This window comes from Mus caroli, chromosome 4 (assembly GCF_900094665.2).
Source record: "Mus caroli chromosome 4, CAROLI_EIJ_v1.1, whole genome shotgun sequence".
NCBI classification, from domain to species: domain Eukaryota; kingdom Metazoa; phylum Chordata; class Mammalia; order Rodentia; family Muridae; genus Mus; species Mus caroli.
Window position 1 is genome coordinate 26,964,009 of NC_034573.1, and position 13,810 is coordinate 26,977,818.

Consider the following 13,810-nt stretch of genomic DNA (forward strand, 5'->3'; position numbering starts at 1 on the left):
CAATGGTGTCATCGTTTGGAGGCTAATTTTGGGATGGATCCCTGGATATGGCAGTCTCTAGATGGTCCATCCTTTTGTCTCAGCTCCAAACTTTGTAACTCCTTCCATGGGTGATTGTTTCCAATTCTAAGAAGGGGCAAAGGCAACAAAAAGATGGATCCAGTTTTCTGACCCATTATGTTCAGCTTGCATCTCATTATTGGGTAGTTGAAGCCATTAATATTAAGTTATTTTTAAACAATGCTAATTAATTCTCAATTAACGGACATGAGAAATATATACACACAAATAAATGAAATTTTAAAATTCAAAACCATTACCCGGGCGTTGGTGGCGCACGCCTTTAATCCCAGCACTCGGGAGGCAGAGGCAGGCGGATTTATGAGTTCAAGGCCAGCCTGGTCTACAGAGTGAGTACCAGGACAGCCAGGGCTACACAGAGAAACCCTGTCTCGAAAAAAAAAAAACAAAAGAAAAAAGAAAAATATTTCAAAACCATTACGGCAAATAATTAGTGAACACTAGTGTAATACCAAGGCAAGCCAAGGTTCAGATCCTCCCTCTGTCTCTCCCTTCCTCTCTTCTTCCTTGACCCCCCAGTCACAAGGAGAAAGTCGGATCTGTACACTGAAGCATCAGAGTCAGACGTGACGGTGATCTGGCTTCTGCCACCCCAGTGACCACCAGGGTTGATTCAGCTGACCTGGCTGGCTAGACGTTGTCCCCTTTTCTACTCACTGGTCCACTTGTGTCTCTCCCAAAACTGCATACTCATTCTAAGAGGGCTCCCTTACCTGAGAAAGGACCATTCTTCAGTCAAGGGTTTATGGGTAGCTGCACTCCCCTGCTAGAACCTCCAGAGAAGCTCCAAGGACCTGACTGTCTTCATGCTAAGTCAGGCATCTATTGATCTGTGCTTCTTTCCTAGTGGATTAACTGGTGTTGTGTCTTGTGGTACAAATGTCCACGAAATGCGCATAATCTCCAGCGTATAACTTGATCTCTTAACACCTTTAGATGAATTGCCAATTGGACAACACTGAGGATTAGAAGAAGAAACTTAACACCATGAAAAAGCAACAGGACAAATCTAGAGACATTCTACAAAACAAGAAGCCGGATTTTCCCCCAGGAAATAAGTGGCCTGGGAATGGGTCTGGCCAGATTAAACAGAATGTAAGGGCCTCAGACAGTAGAAGCAATAACTCGTGCTGTGGTGAGGGCTGGGATGGACAATGCAGTGGTAAAAGACATTGCGGGAGAGCTGGAAAAACTCAATTAGGATCTGTGCATTTGATGAGAGGTGATGAAGGGGTAGGTTCATGGAGGAACAATTTCATGTTCAGTATGAGCTCAGCCTGATTAGGAACTACGGATCTGAGTGTGTGCACAAGTACACAGGGGGGTGACCCAGAAGGGCATGCTGAAGTGTGAAGTGCTACGGTGTTGAAATGCTGAATGGTGGGAAAACAATGGATGTTTTGTTTGTCTGCATTTTCTAACACCCTACCATGCCCACTGTTTAATTTATGAAGTAATAACACAGGCTTATTAGAAGAAAAGGAAGATGAGGTGAAGTATGATGCATAGCACTGGAAACATAGAAATGTAGTGTGGCTTCCTGTGTGTTTTCAAAGGTTCTCCCGTGCATGGGTTTTGTTCCAGAGGTGTGTGCCGCCATCTTTCCTGGATCCTTCTTGCTGCCCAGGCCTCTCAAACACTTAAGCGTTGGATCTCAGCTGAATATGTATGTGTCCACAGCCTCAGTAGTTAAATGAAAATCAACCCAAGAGGCAAAGCTAGATTTCTTCTACCCCTTCTGATGTTCAAGTGTAAGAGGTACTGTGTAGCTCAGCAGATAGAGTACTGCCTAGTACACAGAAGGCCTTAGGCTTAACCCCTGATCACCTTCTAACCCTGTGGTGATGGCACACAAGTGTGTCGCCCAGACTACAGAAGTAGGGCAGGAGCATCAGGAGTTCAAAGTCATCCTGGACCCCAGCCAGCACCTGGCCCACGTGTGCTACATGAGACCCTCTCTCAAAACGACTCCCACAGCGGAGGAAGGCAGACCATTGTTCTTTCTTGATCTATGAGAGGAGAGGGCTCAACATCTGTGAGATCCCTTGGTGGATAGAAGTGCTTGCTGCCAAGTCTGATGGCTTGAGTTCAACCCTTGGGTGGAGTTCACCCACGTGGTGAAAGACAGACAATTCCTGAAAATTGTCTTCCAAAGTGCAAGCATGAACACAAATAAATAAATGTGGAAAATAACTTCAATGCAAGACCGTGTTTTACCTTTAACTTTGCCTGCAGTGTTGAAACCTTTGCCCCTTTGTATGCCTTCTGGGCTCTTTCACTCTGTCTTGAACACAAGCACGCGAGAGTGCATGCACACACACACTATCTCTCTCCCCTCCGCACCCCCCCCCAGGCCTTTGTAAATAGTGGGTGTTATTTTTAGGGGAGTTCAGGCTCTGACTCAGGGAAGGAAATCATGGCCTTCAGGCAGAAGGTCCTGTGATGGTAAAGAGGGCAGGGAGCTGTGAGGAGCACCTCACCCAGCTGCCTCCCTGGTGTACCTGTCCTGCGATTAAAGGAAAGTTCTTTGTGGATATTTTCAAACACACAAGAATATCTGTACATGTGTGTGCTTTCAGATGTACCTCCACAAGCTCACTCCAGGCTCTGGATGTGTATGGAGTATCTCCAATAGCTGCTGCCTTGAGGATGTGTCAGTCTTTACAGGAATCATTTCACAGATGGCATTTCAAAAAAGAAGCCATTCCCATCCTTAGCTGTGCTTCATTCAATAAAGACATGATAAAGATGCCACCAGGTCCTGGAAGCATCCTTCCTAGATCACAGAGTCCTTGAGGTCCACACTGCCTTCCTCTGTCTCTACCTTGTGCCTGAATCCAGTCTGGGAAGCATGTGCTACATACAGATCTTAGCATCTTGAATGGGATTTCCTTCAGTGTCTCCTGCTTCTCTTTGCAAGAAACAAGGAACAGTAATAAGCATTTTCAATATAAAAATGAACTCATGAATATAATTATATGAATATGTATGCATGTGTGGGTTATAAATAGACATACGTGCACAGGCACCTTTTATTAAAAAATAAAAATAAAATGAAATGAACCAGTGGGAAAGGCCACTGCAGAGTGATTGGACACTGGGTGTGCTGTCACGAGAGAAACTGACGGTACCTTTGAATCCACTGTTGATCTGAGCGTCTTAGATATTCCACAAAGTAAAACCTTTAAAGTATATTTAACAGATAATAATCAACAAACATGAAATTTAAAGACAAATAGAAAAAAATGAACCCACTTTTATTTTTTAGATTTTTGTTAACAACAGAGAAGGAAAATAGATTTCCCTATTTCCCTTTTAAAATTCAGAGCTATTAGCGTATATCATCTGTGGCTCATTCTTTAAGAAAACTAGAATGAACTTTTAAAAATTATCATTGTCACAGAGACAAGGTGATGGGAAGTGTCCTAGATTAGAGGGAGCAAATGCAGTGTATCATCTGGCCTATACTGCAACCCTGAAGGGCGTCCAGAGCAGGTAGAAGCTAAATATAAACTGTGAGAGCTTTGCCTATGGTTTCAACATTGCTTTCTCTGGATAATGTTCTTGTTCTCAGATGCATGGCGAAGTACTTGGAGTTAAAATGTCATAGTGTCAGGACTTACTCTCAGATGGTTGGGGAGGAAGAGGGCGAGATTTCTGTGTGATCTTACATGTACAGATAGATATTTATAAAAAAGAAAAAAAAAGAGGGCATGAAACTTGGCAAAATTTAGCAATTTAGCATAAATCCGTCTCCTTCCAGAATCCCAGATTCACCCCCAGATAAATATAGATGGCGCTGGTGCATCTCTTTCATCTTCTCTGTGAATCAGAATTTTCTGGTTTAACAAAAGGGGGGGTGGTGGGAAAAAATGGAGTTGTGTTGCGTTTGTTTGCTTGTTTGTTTTCTGTAGTGTCGTGGTCTTTCAAGAAGTCCCTCCTGAGCCAAGTCATCAGCTCATGGCTGTTGCCTCTGCAGCTTGAGAGGCTGAGACACAGGGACCTCTTGAGCCTAGGAATTTGAGGTTAGCCTAAGCACCTATTCCCAGCGTGAAGGAGGCTGGGGTGGAAGGAAGGTAGGGCGGGGAGGAGAAGAAGGAAGGGGTGGGAGGGAGAATGGAGGGAGGGGAAGAAGGAACTGAAAGAGGGGGAAGAGAGGTTACAGGAAAAGGGAGGAGGGGAGAAGAGAAATTTCTACTGAGTACCCATGCCATGCCCAGTCGTGTTTTAAGGCTGAGATTTAGCCATGGGGAAACACAGTCAACAGCCACTCTCATGGGCCTATATTTAGCATGTAAAACAAATAAGAAAATGTGATCATTTCAATTACAATAAGTGCTAGAAGCAAAATAAAGCAGAATAATATTACAGATAGTAATTGAGAAAAAAGTGACATCATCTTGTATGTCTAAGGAAGACAGCCTCTTTAACAGGGGTTGGGAAAACTGGACAGCCACATGTATAGAATGGAACCAGAACACTCTCTCTCAGTCTGTACAAAAACAAACAAACAAACAAACAACCTGCAAATGGGTCAAAGGCCTTATTATGTAGTTCATTAAACTCTGAGGGGGGAAAAAATAGGGAAAACTCTGAGATATAGGCATAGACAAAGGCTCAGGGATCAAGGCCAACAGTGGACAAATGGAACCTCGTGAAACTGGAGAGGCTTCTGTACAGCAAGGGAGCTGACTGACTGACTGACTGACTGACTGACAGGCTGACTGGCTGACTGACTGACTGACTGACTGACTGACTGACTGACTGACTGACTGACTGGCTGGCTGGCTGACTGACTGGCTGACTGACTGACTGACTGACTGACTGACTGACTGACTGACTGACTGACAGACAGCTGACTGGCTGACTGACTGACAGGCTGACTGACTGACTGACTGACTGACTGGCTGGCTGACTGGCTGGCTGGCTGGCTGGCTGGCTGGCTGGCTGGCTGACAGTAAATACACAGAGTAAAAGAACTCAGAAAACCACAAGAAATCAAATGGCACCATCAATAAATGAGCTGGTGAAACAAAGTTCTCAGAAGATGAACTACAAATGGCCAGTAAACATGGAAAAAATGTTGAAGCTCACTAGCATTAGAGAAAAGCAAATCTAAACTAAGCTAGGATTCCATGTCACTTACTCAGAATGACAGTCATTCAGTAAACAAATAACAGGGACTCGGGCAAGCTCACTGAGTAAAGCACTTGCCAAATCCTGTTACTGTTGTGTTGCTGTGCAGAAACGTGATGACCCAGGCAGCTTATCAAAGAGAAGCATTTAACTGGGGGTTCACGTACAGTTTCAGAGGACTAGTCAACGGCCTGCATGGCAGTAGTCGGGTGCCTAGGCAGACAGGCAGGGAGCGAGGGCCAGAGGGGGGGGTGAGAGAAGGAAGGATGGAGGGGAGAGAGGGAAACTGGGCATGGCATGCGCTTTCTGAGACCTCAAAGCCCACACCCAGTGACACACCTTCTCCAACAAGGCCATACCTGCTAACTTATCTTAAACCAACTGGGACCAAACCTTAAAATACATGAGCCTTTGGTTGGGTGGGGGATTCTCACTCAAACCACCACACCATGCAAGTTCGAGGTCTTAAGTCTGAATCCCCAGAACCCATGTCGAGCCAGGTGTATGTGTCAGCAATCCCAGTGCTCCTACGGCGATCAGAGAAGCCAGCATGGTGGCAGGGAGCAAGAGACTATCTCAAACGAAATAAAAGACAAGGACTGATCCCCATGTTTCTCCTCTGACCTCCATATATGCAAGGTGGGATGCATGTGCCCACGTGCATGTGTGTGCACACACATGTGCTCGTGTGTGTGTGTGGTGTGTGCGTGCGTGTGCATGCACACACACACATGAAGGAAGGGAGGGAGAGATTGAGAGAGAGAGGAAGGAAGGAAGGGAGGGAGGGAGGGAGGAAAGAAAGAAAGAAAGAAAGAAAGAAAGAAAGAAAGAAAGAAAGAAAGAAAGAAAGAAAGAAAGAAAGACTGTTAGCATCTCCTTTCAAATGGAAGCGTTAAATGCAGAGTTGAGACTTGCCTGCCAAGGGCCAAGGACAGAAAAGGATACAAGTAGTGGCTACTGTGATAGTCCAGGAAAAAGGTAGTTGGCACAAAGGAAGACTGCAAAGAGAGAGAGAGAAGAATCCAGAATAACTGTTGATTAGACAGTTGTGACTTACCAGTAACTGACATGGAAAAATCTATACAAGAAGCAGGTGGGAAAAGAGACAAACAGTTGGGTGGACTTTCTGCAAAGGGCTCCAGTTGCTTAGGACCTAAGGCCAACAAATGACAGACTCGTGGCTGCATAACTAACTCGTGGCTAACAGAGGTAAGAAACAAAGTCATCCAGCAGAGGGATGAAGCAGGTCCCAGGTTCTGCTAGCTATCTCACAATAGGATCATTAGAGTGCCTTATAAAAACCTTGTCATGGAACTTTTCAGTTTACAAATTAACTCACTGAAAGTTGGTGTCTGCCAGCTCAGAGGGAAAATGTTAACTTCCAAGCTGCAGTGACTTTTGCTCGGGCTCCCACTCCCCGTACAGAGCGTATGAGGGGGCTCACCCTGCTCGTGGTGCTGATGGGAGCAAGAGTGATGCTGAAGATGTGGCCCTGTTCACAGTGACACGTGACATGGAATTAATGGACGCAGCCCTGCAAGGTTCAGCCAGAGTGTAACAGTGGTTCCCAGACATTTTTTGCCAGTGACCTCTGATGTGTCACTAAGTTTCACAAGTGGCCTTTCCTTTTTTTTTTTAAGCCAATTTTCTCTCTGTTCTTTGCCCCAAAAACAGCTCTGTGAGAGACATACATTCTAAGCATATTTTGTTCCTCAAGAGCACGCCCCGGCAGCTTTGACACATTTGTTAGCATTCCTTTGCCTCTTCTGCTCGCCTGCCCTCCGAGATTCTGCAGTCTGCTCTTAAAATAATGCCGACCTATTTATTCAGATCCTTGCCCCACTCCCACCCCCAACCCCTCAAAAAAAAAAAAAAGAAAAAAGAAAAAAAAGAAAGAAATGCCAAAGGCTTTTCATGTGAATTCTTCAGGAATGGCTGAAGTTCTACAGACTGGTGTGCTCAGAATAGAGACTTGACAACAAGGGCCTGTAGGAGGTGCTCATGGCAGACACAGTGGCCTTTGAACCCTCTGCCTGGAGAGCCTTGTTTCTGCAGCTGTGTTTTATTAGGTACAGTGTCAGGCTGCCACGGTGAAAAAGTTCTAGAAATCTGAACATCTTGAAGTCAGAGTAAAGGCTTCTGAATCCAAGTGTGGTAGTAAACACACGTAATTCCAGCACTTACAAGACTGAAGTGTAGTGTCACGCGTTCTGGGTCAGCTAATAAGAAAGGGGGCTTGTTGTTGGCAGGGGATTAGTTGTTGTTTGTTGTTGTTTGCTGCTGCTGCTGCTGCTGCTGCTGTTTTAGGAAATCATGATTGTCTGGCCATCCCAGCATTTTCCCATGCCCTGTCTTAGAGAGCTGATGGCCAGCTTCAGTCCTAATGTGGCCATCTATGATCAAAGGCCAACGTCAACATCAGGTCCTTTCTCTGCCAACTGAAATGTGAGGCCTTGGCTGATCGTCTGCTTCAATTTTGTGTTTAGAGTTTGCATTCAAATCCATCGTTTAGACCTGGAAGAACTACCTAGAAATCCCAGCTTGCAAGGGCAAGCTGCTGGCTCAGAACAAATAACTAAACAGGAGCTAGAGTCGGAGACATCCAGACAGGGAGCTCTTAGGATCCAGAAACATGCCTGGAACCTTTACCTCATATAGAACTGTGTCCTCAAGCCCTGCCCTGTCTTCATTGCACTTGTGGGACATCAGCACGCGTTTTAAACTGTGTTTTAGACCGTGCCCTTCACCCTCCCTCACTTGCTCACCGCCCTCCCCTTCTGCTTACAGTTAGATCTGGTTTCTTTCCCTGTTGCTATCAAAGATTTCAGTATCGCCTGGCCCCATCCTCAGATGTGTCCAGGAAACGATTGACATGGATGAGGTGGTTAATGTGAAGGACTGCCAAGAGATTATTAAAAAGGAAAGGCTTTGGGCCTTTATCCTCCTACCACTTCAAGGTATATAGAATCTCAGGGTGTGTACAGCATTTACAATATTTCTAAATGGCTCAGTCATTATGTCAAGCCCAGGAAAATACAAGCTAGGGCCTGCTGCTAACCGTGGCCTGTGTGACTGACTGCACTTGCTCACCCAGCAGGTCTAAATAGAAGGTTTGTTCAGGGAGGGAAACTAATACCTGAAAGTAATGCCTTACAAATGTCTTGAGACTGAGACAACTCAGCCTGGGTTATTTGATTTTAAGGCTCTGCGGTCAAACAATTGAATTTCTATTGACTAGGAACGATGGCCTTTGAAGACGAGGAAACCACTGCCACCTTCACTTTTTCCTGCTGCCTGGCACTAGCCTGACAAAGCTCCTTGTGTTCTCTGCCCCTGCCTCCTCTCTAATCTTAGCAGACTGGTTGAACTGGGACCGCATTCCAGCCTAAGGTAGCTTGGTAGAGCTGTCTTTCGTATGCTTATTGGAGAGTTAGTTAGGGAAGTTTATTTTGTCAACTCACTAGTTGGTATCTTTACCAGTGGTATCCTGGAGTAAATGAAAACATTATCAAGTTTTCCGTCTTCAGATTCCTTCGTGTGCAGATGGTTTAAGGAGTATTGGAACTCAACTGTGTCTTGATTCTTGAGTGATGAGCCGAGGAATGTCGGAGATTAGAGGGTAACAAGGCACGTTAGGACACAAGATGAACTCCACGCTTCTTTTATATGGATTTTATGTTCCTTTTGGCATTATTTTTTTTTTGTCTGACTGATTTTTTTGTTTGATCGGTTGTTTTGATTTTTCCCTTTTGTGGTTTGTTATTGTTTGAAAGAGAGAAAAAAGCATAAGATTGGGTGGGTAGAGAGGTAGGGAAGATTTGGGAAGAGTTGGAGGAAGGGGAAACACCATCAAAATACATTGTAAAAAATATTTTTTAATTTAAAGGGCCTGGAGATTTGGCTCAGTGGTTAAGAGCACTGACTGTTCTCCCAGAGGTCCTAAGTTCAATTCCCAGCAGCCACATGGCGGCTCACAGCCATCTGTAATGAGATCTCCATCTCAATTCAGCCTAGGACTGTGTCGCCTTTCCCGGAACCTGCCTGAGTTAGGATTCTCCTGCCCTGTCCTTTTGTGTTGAGTTTTTTCTCATCCCACTATAGGATTTTACATCAGTTTTTGTTCAATTCAGTCTATGCATTTGCCTAATGACATCAGCCTGGGGACCCCATTAGGGATCTCTATTCTGCCTGCCTGAGTAGCTCTCCAGTCGCTATAAACATGTTTAAGTCCAAGAGAGAAGCTAAGCAAAACAAGGTAGCAGGGAAAGTTGGATCACACGGGTAACACTTCTCCCAAGTTGGAGTTGACCCCACTCCACCAGCCAGTGGCTCATGGCTTGATTTTCCTGTCACCCGGGCCTTGTTCAGAGTGAGCTGGCAGGTGTTAGTCGCCAGGCTGGATTCCCGGGGTGACATTTCCACTGCGTTCTCCCCTCCCCGCAGTCCTGCCACCAAAACCAAAACTGCAGTCACTGGGGTGTGACTTGTTCCCAGGCGAGCTTGAGTGGGAGCTTGCGTTCCCAGTCTCCTGTCTGGGTTCTGGGCAGTTGACAATAAGCTCAGGAAGGTCATGCGAATCCAGATGGATGTGTCGCTAAAGGCTTGGCTTTTCCTCCTTGAGAGCATCATGAGAATGTTCCCAGTGTTGTGTGTACCCATGGAGTGGCAGGAAAAGGCCTCTTCTGTCATGTATATCATTATAAAAAGTTAAAGACAGCAAAAAGAACCCACTTCACAGAGTCCCGGGGTTAATGCGGAGGAAGACAAAAGATAATTTAAAAAGCCGAAATGGAAGCTGGATTTTAGGGCACACTACTAAAAACTGAGTTTCAGAATTTCACAGAAAGCAAGTTGATCAAGACCTTCTCAGGAGGCAGGCCTCTGCAGGTCAGGCTGTGGTTCCTTCCCCAGGAGAAACAGCCCTACCCTGGCTCCTTTGTCCCGCAATGGGGTCAGCGTTCCACAGAAGAGCAGATTGAAAACACACCAGAAGTACCCATTCTCATAAAACTCCCCTGTACACAGTCCAACACCCACAGGCAGAGAACTAGGGTCTTTTCACCTCCAACATCGGTCTCCCCAACTCTGACCCATCTTCTCCTTTCTTTCTTGGGGCCATTTCTGAGAATCATAGCATCCATAGCCTTCTTCCCTCTGGCTCCTCTGCTGTTCTCAAATAGTCACGCTTTGACTCTTCAGGTTCCCCCTGCAACATCGCAAATGACCGAATCCTGGAAGACACTGCTGTGAGTCCTTCTTGGCTCCCTTCCTGCCGGCCCCAGTGTCTGCCTGCACATTGCAACCATTAACAGCTGTTGGGAGGTCTTTCAACTGCCTAGCTTCTTGCTGAAGTGTTTCAACACTGGGTTTTCTAGGTCTTGGCTATACAAAAGAAGGAAGAGGAAAAATGGCAAGAGTTACATAAAATCCTTATCATTTCAAGAGTCACATTTTCCTCCCTTTTTCCAAAAGAAAGAAAAGAGAAAGGCTTCAGAGATACTGGCAGCTCATCCTTTAGATGACCTCATGTGCTGGCCCCAGAGGCAGCCCTGGGTTGCTCTCTGGGACTCTATGGGAATTGACGGATGTTGGATCTCTGTTTGTTGTTGATATGAGAATATTAGCATCCTCCCTTACCTGACCACCACCTCACAATATCTAGAGCTCTAAACTAAACAGAGGGGCATGGACTGTCACCACTGAGCCTAGAAGCCAGGACTTGTCCTCTAATGCCACCCATCAACCAGACTCCCACCCACTTCTGCAGGAAAGAGTCAGTCCTTGGGAAGCAGGGGGTTCTCAATTAGATGCTTCCTTCCAAAACCTTCGGACACAATAGACATTTGGGGGGTCCCCACTCCTCGTCAGCTTTGCTCCACCCACCCTTGCTGCCCCAGGAATACTGCAGCAGCTATTGCTAAGCGCTCAGCACCTCATACCCAACACTCTGCTACCTTTTACTGCTTCTGTCTCCACAGTACCCATCCCCTGTAACAGGGAGGTCTTACACATTCCTCTCTCATGTTTCACAAGGGGAAGAGAGAAAACCTTCAAACTCAGGGTTCAGCAAGTTTACTGGTCCAGCCTCCTAATCCAAGGATTTCCAAAACCGTGAATATGTATACCACAATTTCAGTTTGTCTATAAGAACATTTTTAAAAAGCATTGTGGCCACACGATGGATGGTGGCACATGTTAGTCCCAGCACTTGAGAGGTAGAGGCAGGTGGATCTCTGTGAGTTCAAGGCCAGCTTGGTCTACAGAGCAAGTTTAGGATAGCCAGGGCTACACAAAGAGAAACTATGTCTCTGAAACCACCCCCAAAAAATGTGTTTAGTTACACATATATTTGAAAAGCATAACTCACAATGAAAAGTGGTAGTGCACACCTAAATTCCAGCACTTGGGAGAGTGAGGCAGGAGGATTGCTGTGAGATCAAGATGAGCCTGGGCCACAAAATGAGTCCCATCCTGAACTACAGAATAAAAGACCCTTTCCCAGAAAACAAAACCAAACCAAGGTAATTCATGGGTTAAACCTGAGTTTTCAGCTTTTTTTTTTCCCACTAGTTAGGTGCTCTTCCACCGAAGGAAGGACAGGGAAGATTGGGGGAGGCAGGAAGCAGTATTTATAACCTCGTTTCTGTTGCTCAGGTGTCAGGTGGGGAAAGGCAGGACAGGTTAATAGAGCCTGATCAGAAAGAACCTTCAATGCCAGGCTGAGAGACTGGCAGTACTGTAGAGAGGCCTCAAGGTTCTTTAGGGACCAATTGGACAGAATGCATAGAAAGTTCTAGAGGAAAACAAGACAATGGCAGTGATGTCACAGGCAGCAAGGAAATGCCACAAAATGTCATGTCCAAGAAGAGAAGAGAACAGAGTTGACGTTAAAGATGGAAAGGAGATAGAGAAGACCTAAAGTTGTGTATGTGTCTTCAATTGACCATCCAGGCTGTACTCACTGCCTCCCTGTGCGGCAGCTCAGCCCAGAGCAGGAACCACCTCTGTAAAGACAGGAGCACACACTCCAGGATGGTAGCCATCTGCCCGTGGAGCTGCCGAGCACTCGAAACACAGCTAGTATGACTGTGAGAAACCAATTTTTTTTTTTTTTTTTTTTTAGTTAAATGATACTCAGAGCTCATGACTACCACATTGGAGCACATTGGAGTGAGAGCTCAAACATTGTCCCTGATTTGCAACCATTCTGTCGTAAAGTCTAGCACAATGCCTAGCACATAGTAGGTACTCAGTATTGGTTGCACGAGAAAAATTTTAAAACACAGTGAAATCTAGGCAAGGACTGGGCCCAATTCATATCAGTTTATTGTTTTGTGGTGATGTTTCAAAGGATGAGGAGAGGGGATTTCCCAGACATATTTGGGGTCTTCCCCGAATGTGTAAACCGAAGCACTCAGAAACCTCACTCAGGCAGGCAAAAGGAAGCCAAAGGGGATCGAGGAGAAAGGCTGTGGTAGCCAGAGTCTGGTCTGCAGTGCCTGCTGTCGGGCTGCTCAGTTCTGGTCTTAAATGCCCATCCCCCAAACCTGCAAGAGGAGTAACCAAAACAGGAATACACATTTAGAAGGAATTGGGGAAAGAGAACACGTTAGGACTGCTTTGTTATACCGGACAGTGAAGAATTAGAATGTACATTCAGACAGACAGGCATTGCACTTACCAGAACGGCTGCCTCCAAGCTGAGGCTAGGAATCTTCCCACATCAGTCCCCAGCCTACTGAGAGGAGCTATAGAGTAATAGAGCATAGCTACCAAATCTACCACATGATTGCCATGGATGTAGTGTACTCTGTACAAGCTCGCGTACATCTAAACATATCCCTGGAAAGCCTGGCTATTAAGGTACAATTCTGTTCTCTGTCTGGGCTGGGGGCGGAGAATGGTGCTAGATTGTATCTGCATCCAAACATAGAGCCTCACCAATCTGAAAAAAAAAAAAAAAAAAAAAACAAAAAGACTTTTATCTCGAAAGAAAGAAAGAAAGAAAGAAAGAAAGAAAGAAAGAAAGAAAGAAAGAAAGAAAGAATGAAAAGGCCTCTGGGAAATCTGATTTCTACCTCTCCCTGGCCTTGGTCTTAGTGTGTGGGCTCTGTGCTGGCTGTCAAGAGGTCCCTGTGCCTTCCCAGTGTACTGCTGAGCTACGAGAGTCATGGGCCCCCTCCTCCCACCTCCAGCTGCCAAATCCCCCCTCCCCAGTGCACTATAATCCTCCCCTTAACCTCTTACCTTCACTGCCTCTGGCCACCATCTTAGCCATACACTGAGTCTCTCCTCCATGAGCTGACTTCCTTAACTCTCAACTCCCCCTGCAACTCCCATCATCCTCCACTGAGAAACCCTTTCCCATAAGCCATCACTTCCCTTCCAGATTGGTTCTACACCTCTCTTCAGGCCAACAGCAGTGGAGTTGATTACAGGCACTTTGTTTGCTAACTGCCTATAGGCAGAGTTCGGTCTCACCCTGTCAGGCCAGAGCAGAAAACTTCACTTTGTCCCTTTGTGATAGCTGTCGCCTGCTGCAGGTGACAGGGACTTCAGGAAAGGCAGCATGGAAGAGTCACACTGCTCCCCC

The 13,810-nt window shown here is 45.8% G+C and overlaps 1 protein-coding gene across 4 annotated transcripts in view; it reads left to right on the top strand.

Moving 5' to 3' along the window:
* The window catches only part of Bach2 (BTB domain and CNC homolog 2), a 341,164-nt gene that overhangs the window by 274,721 nt on the left and 52,633 nt on the right, over nt 1-13,810 (top strand). The window contains exon 1 of one of the 4 annotated variants that reach the window (XM_021160931.2): nt 10,625-12,305. The exons of the other annotated variants lie outside the window; for them this stretch is intronic. Coding sequence (XP_021016590.1) covers nt 12,300-12,305 — 6 coding nt within the window. The 5' untranslated portion in view covers nt 10,625-12,299. Of the gene's footprint in view, nt 1-10,624; nt 12,306-13,810 lie in introns of those variants that run through there. 4 annotated transcript variants of the gene reach the window in all.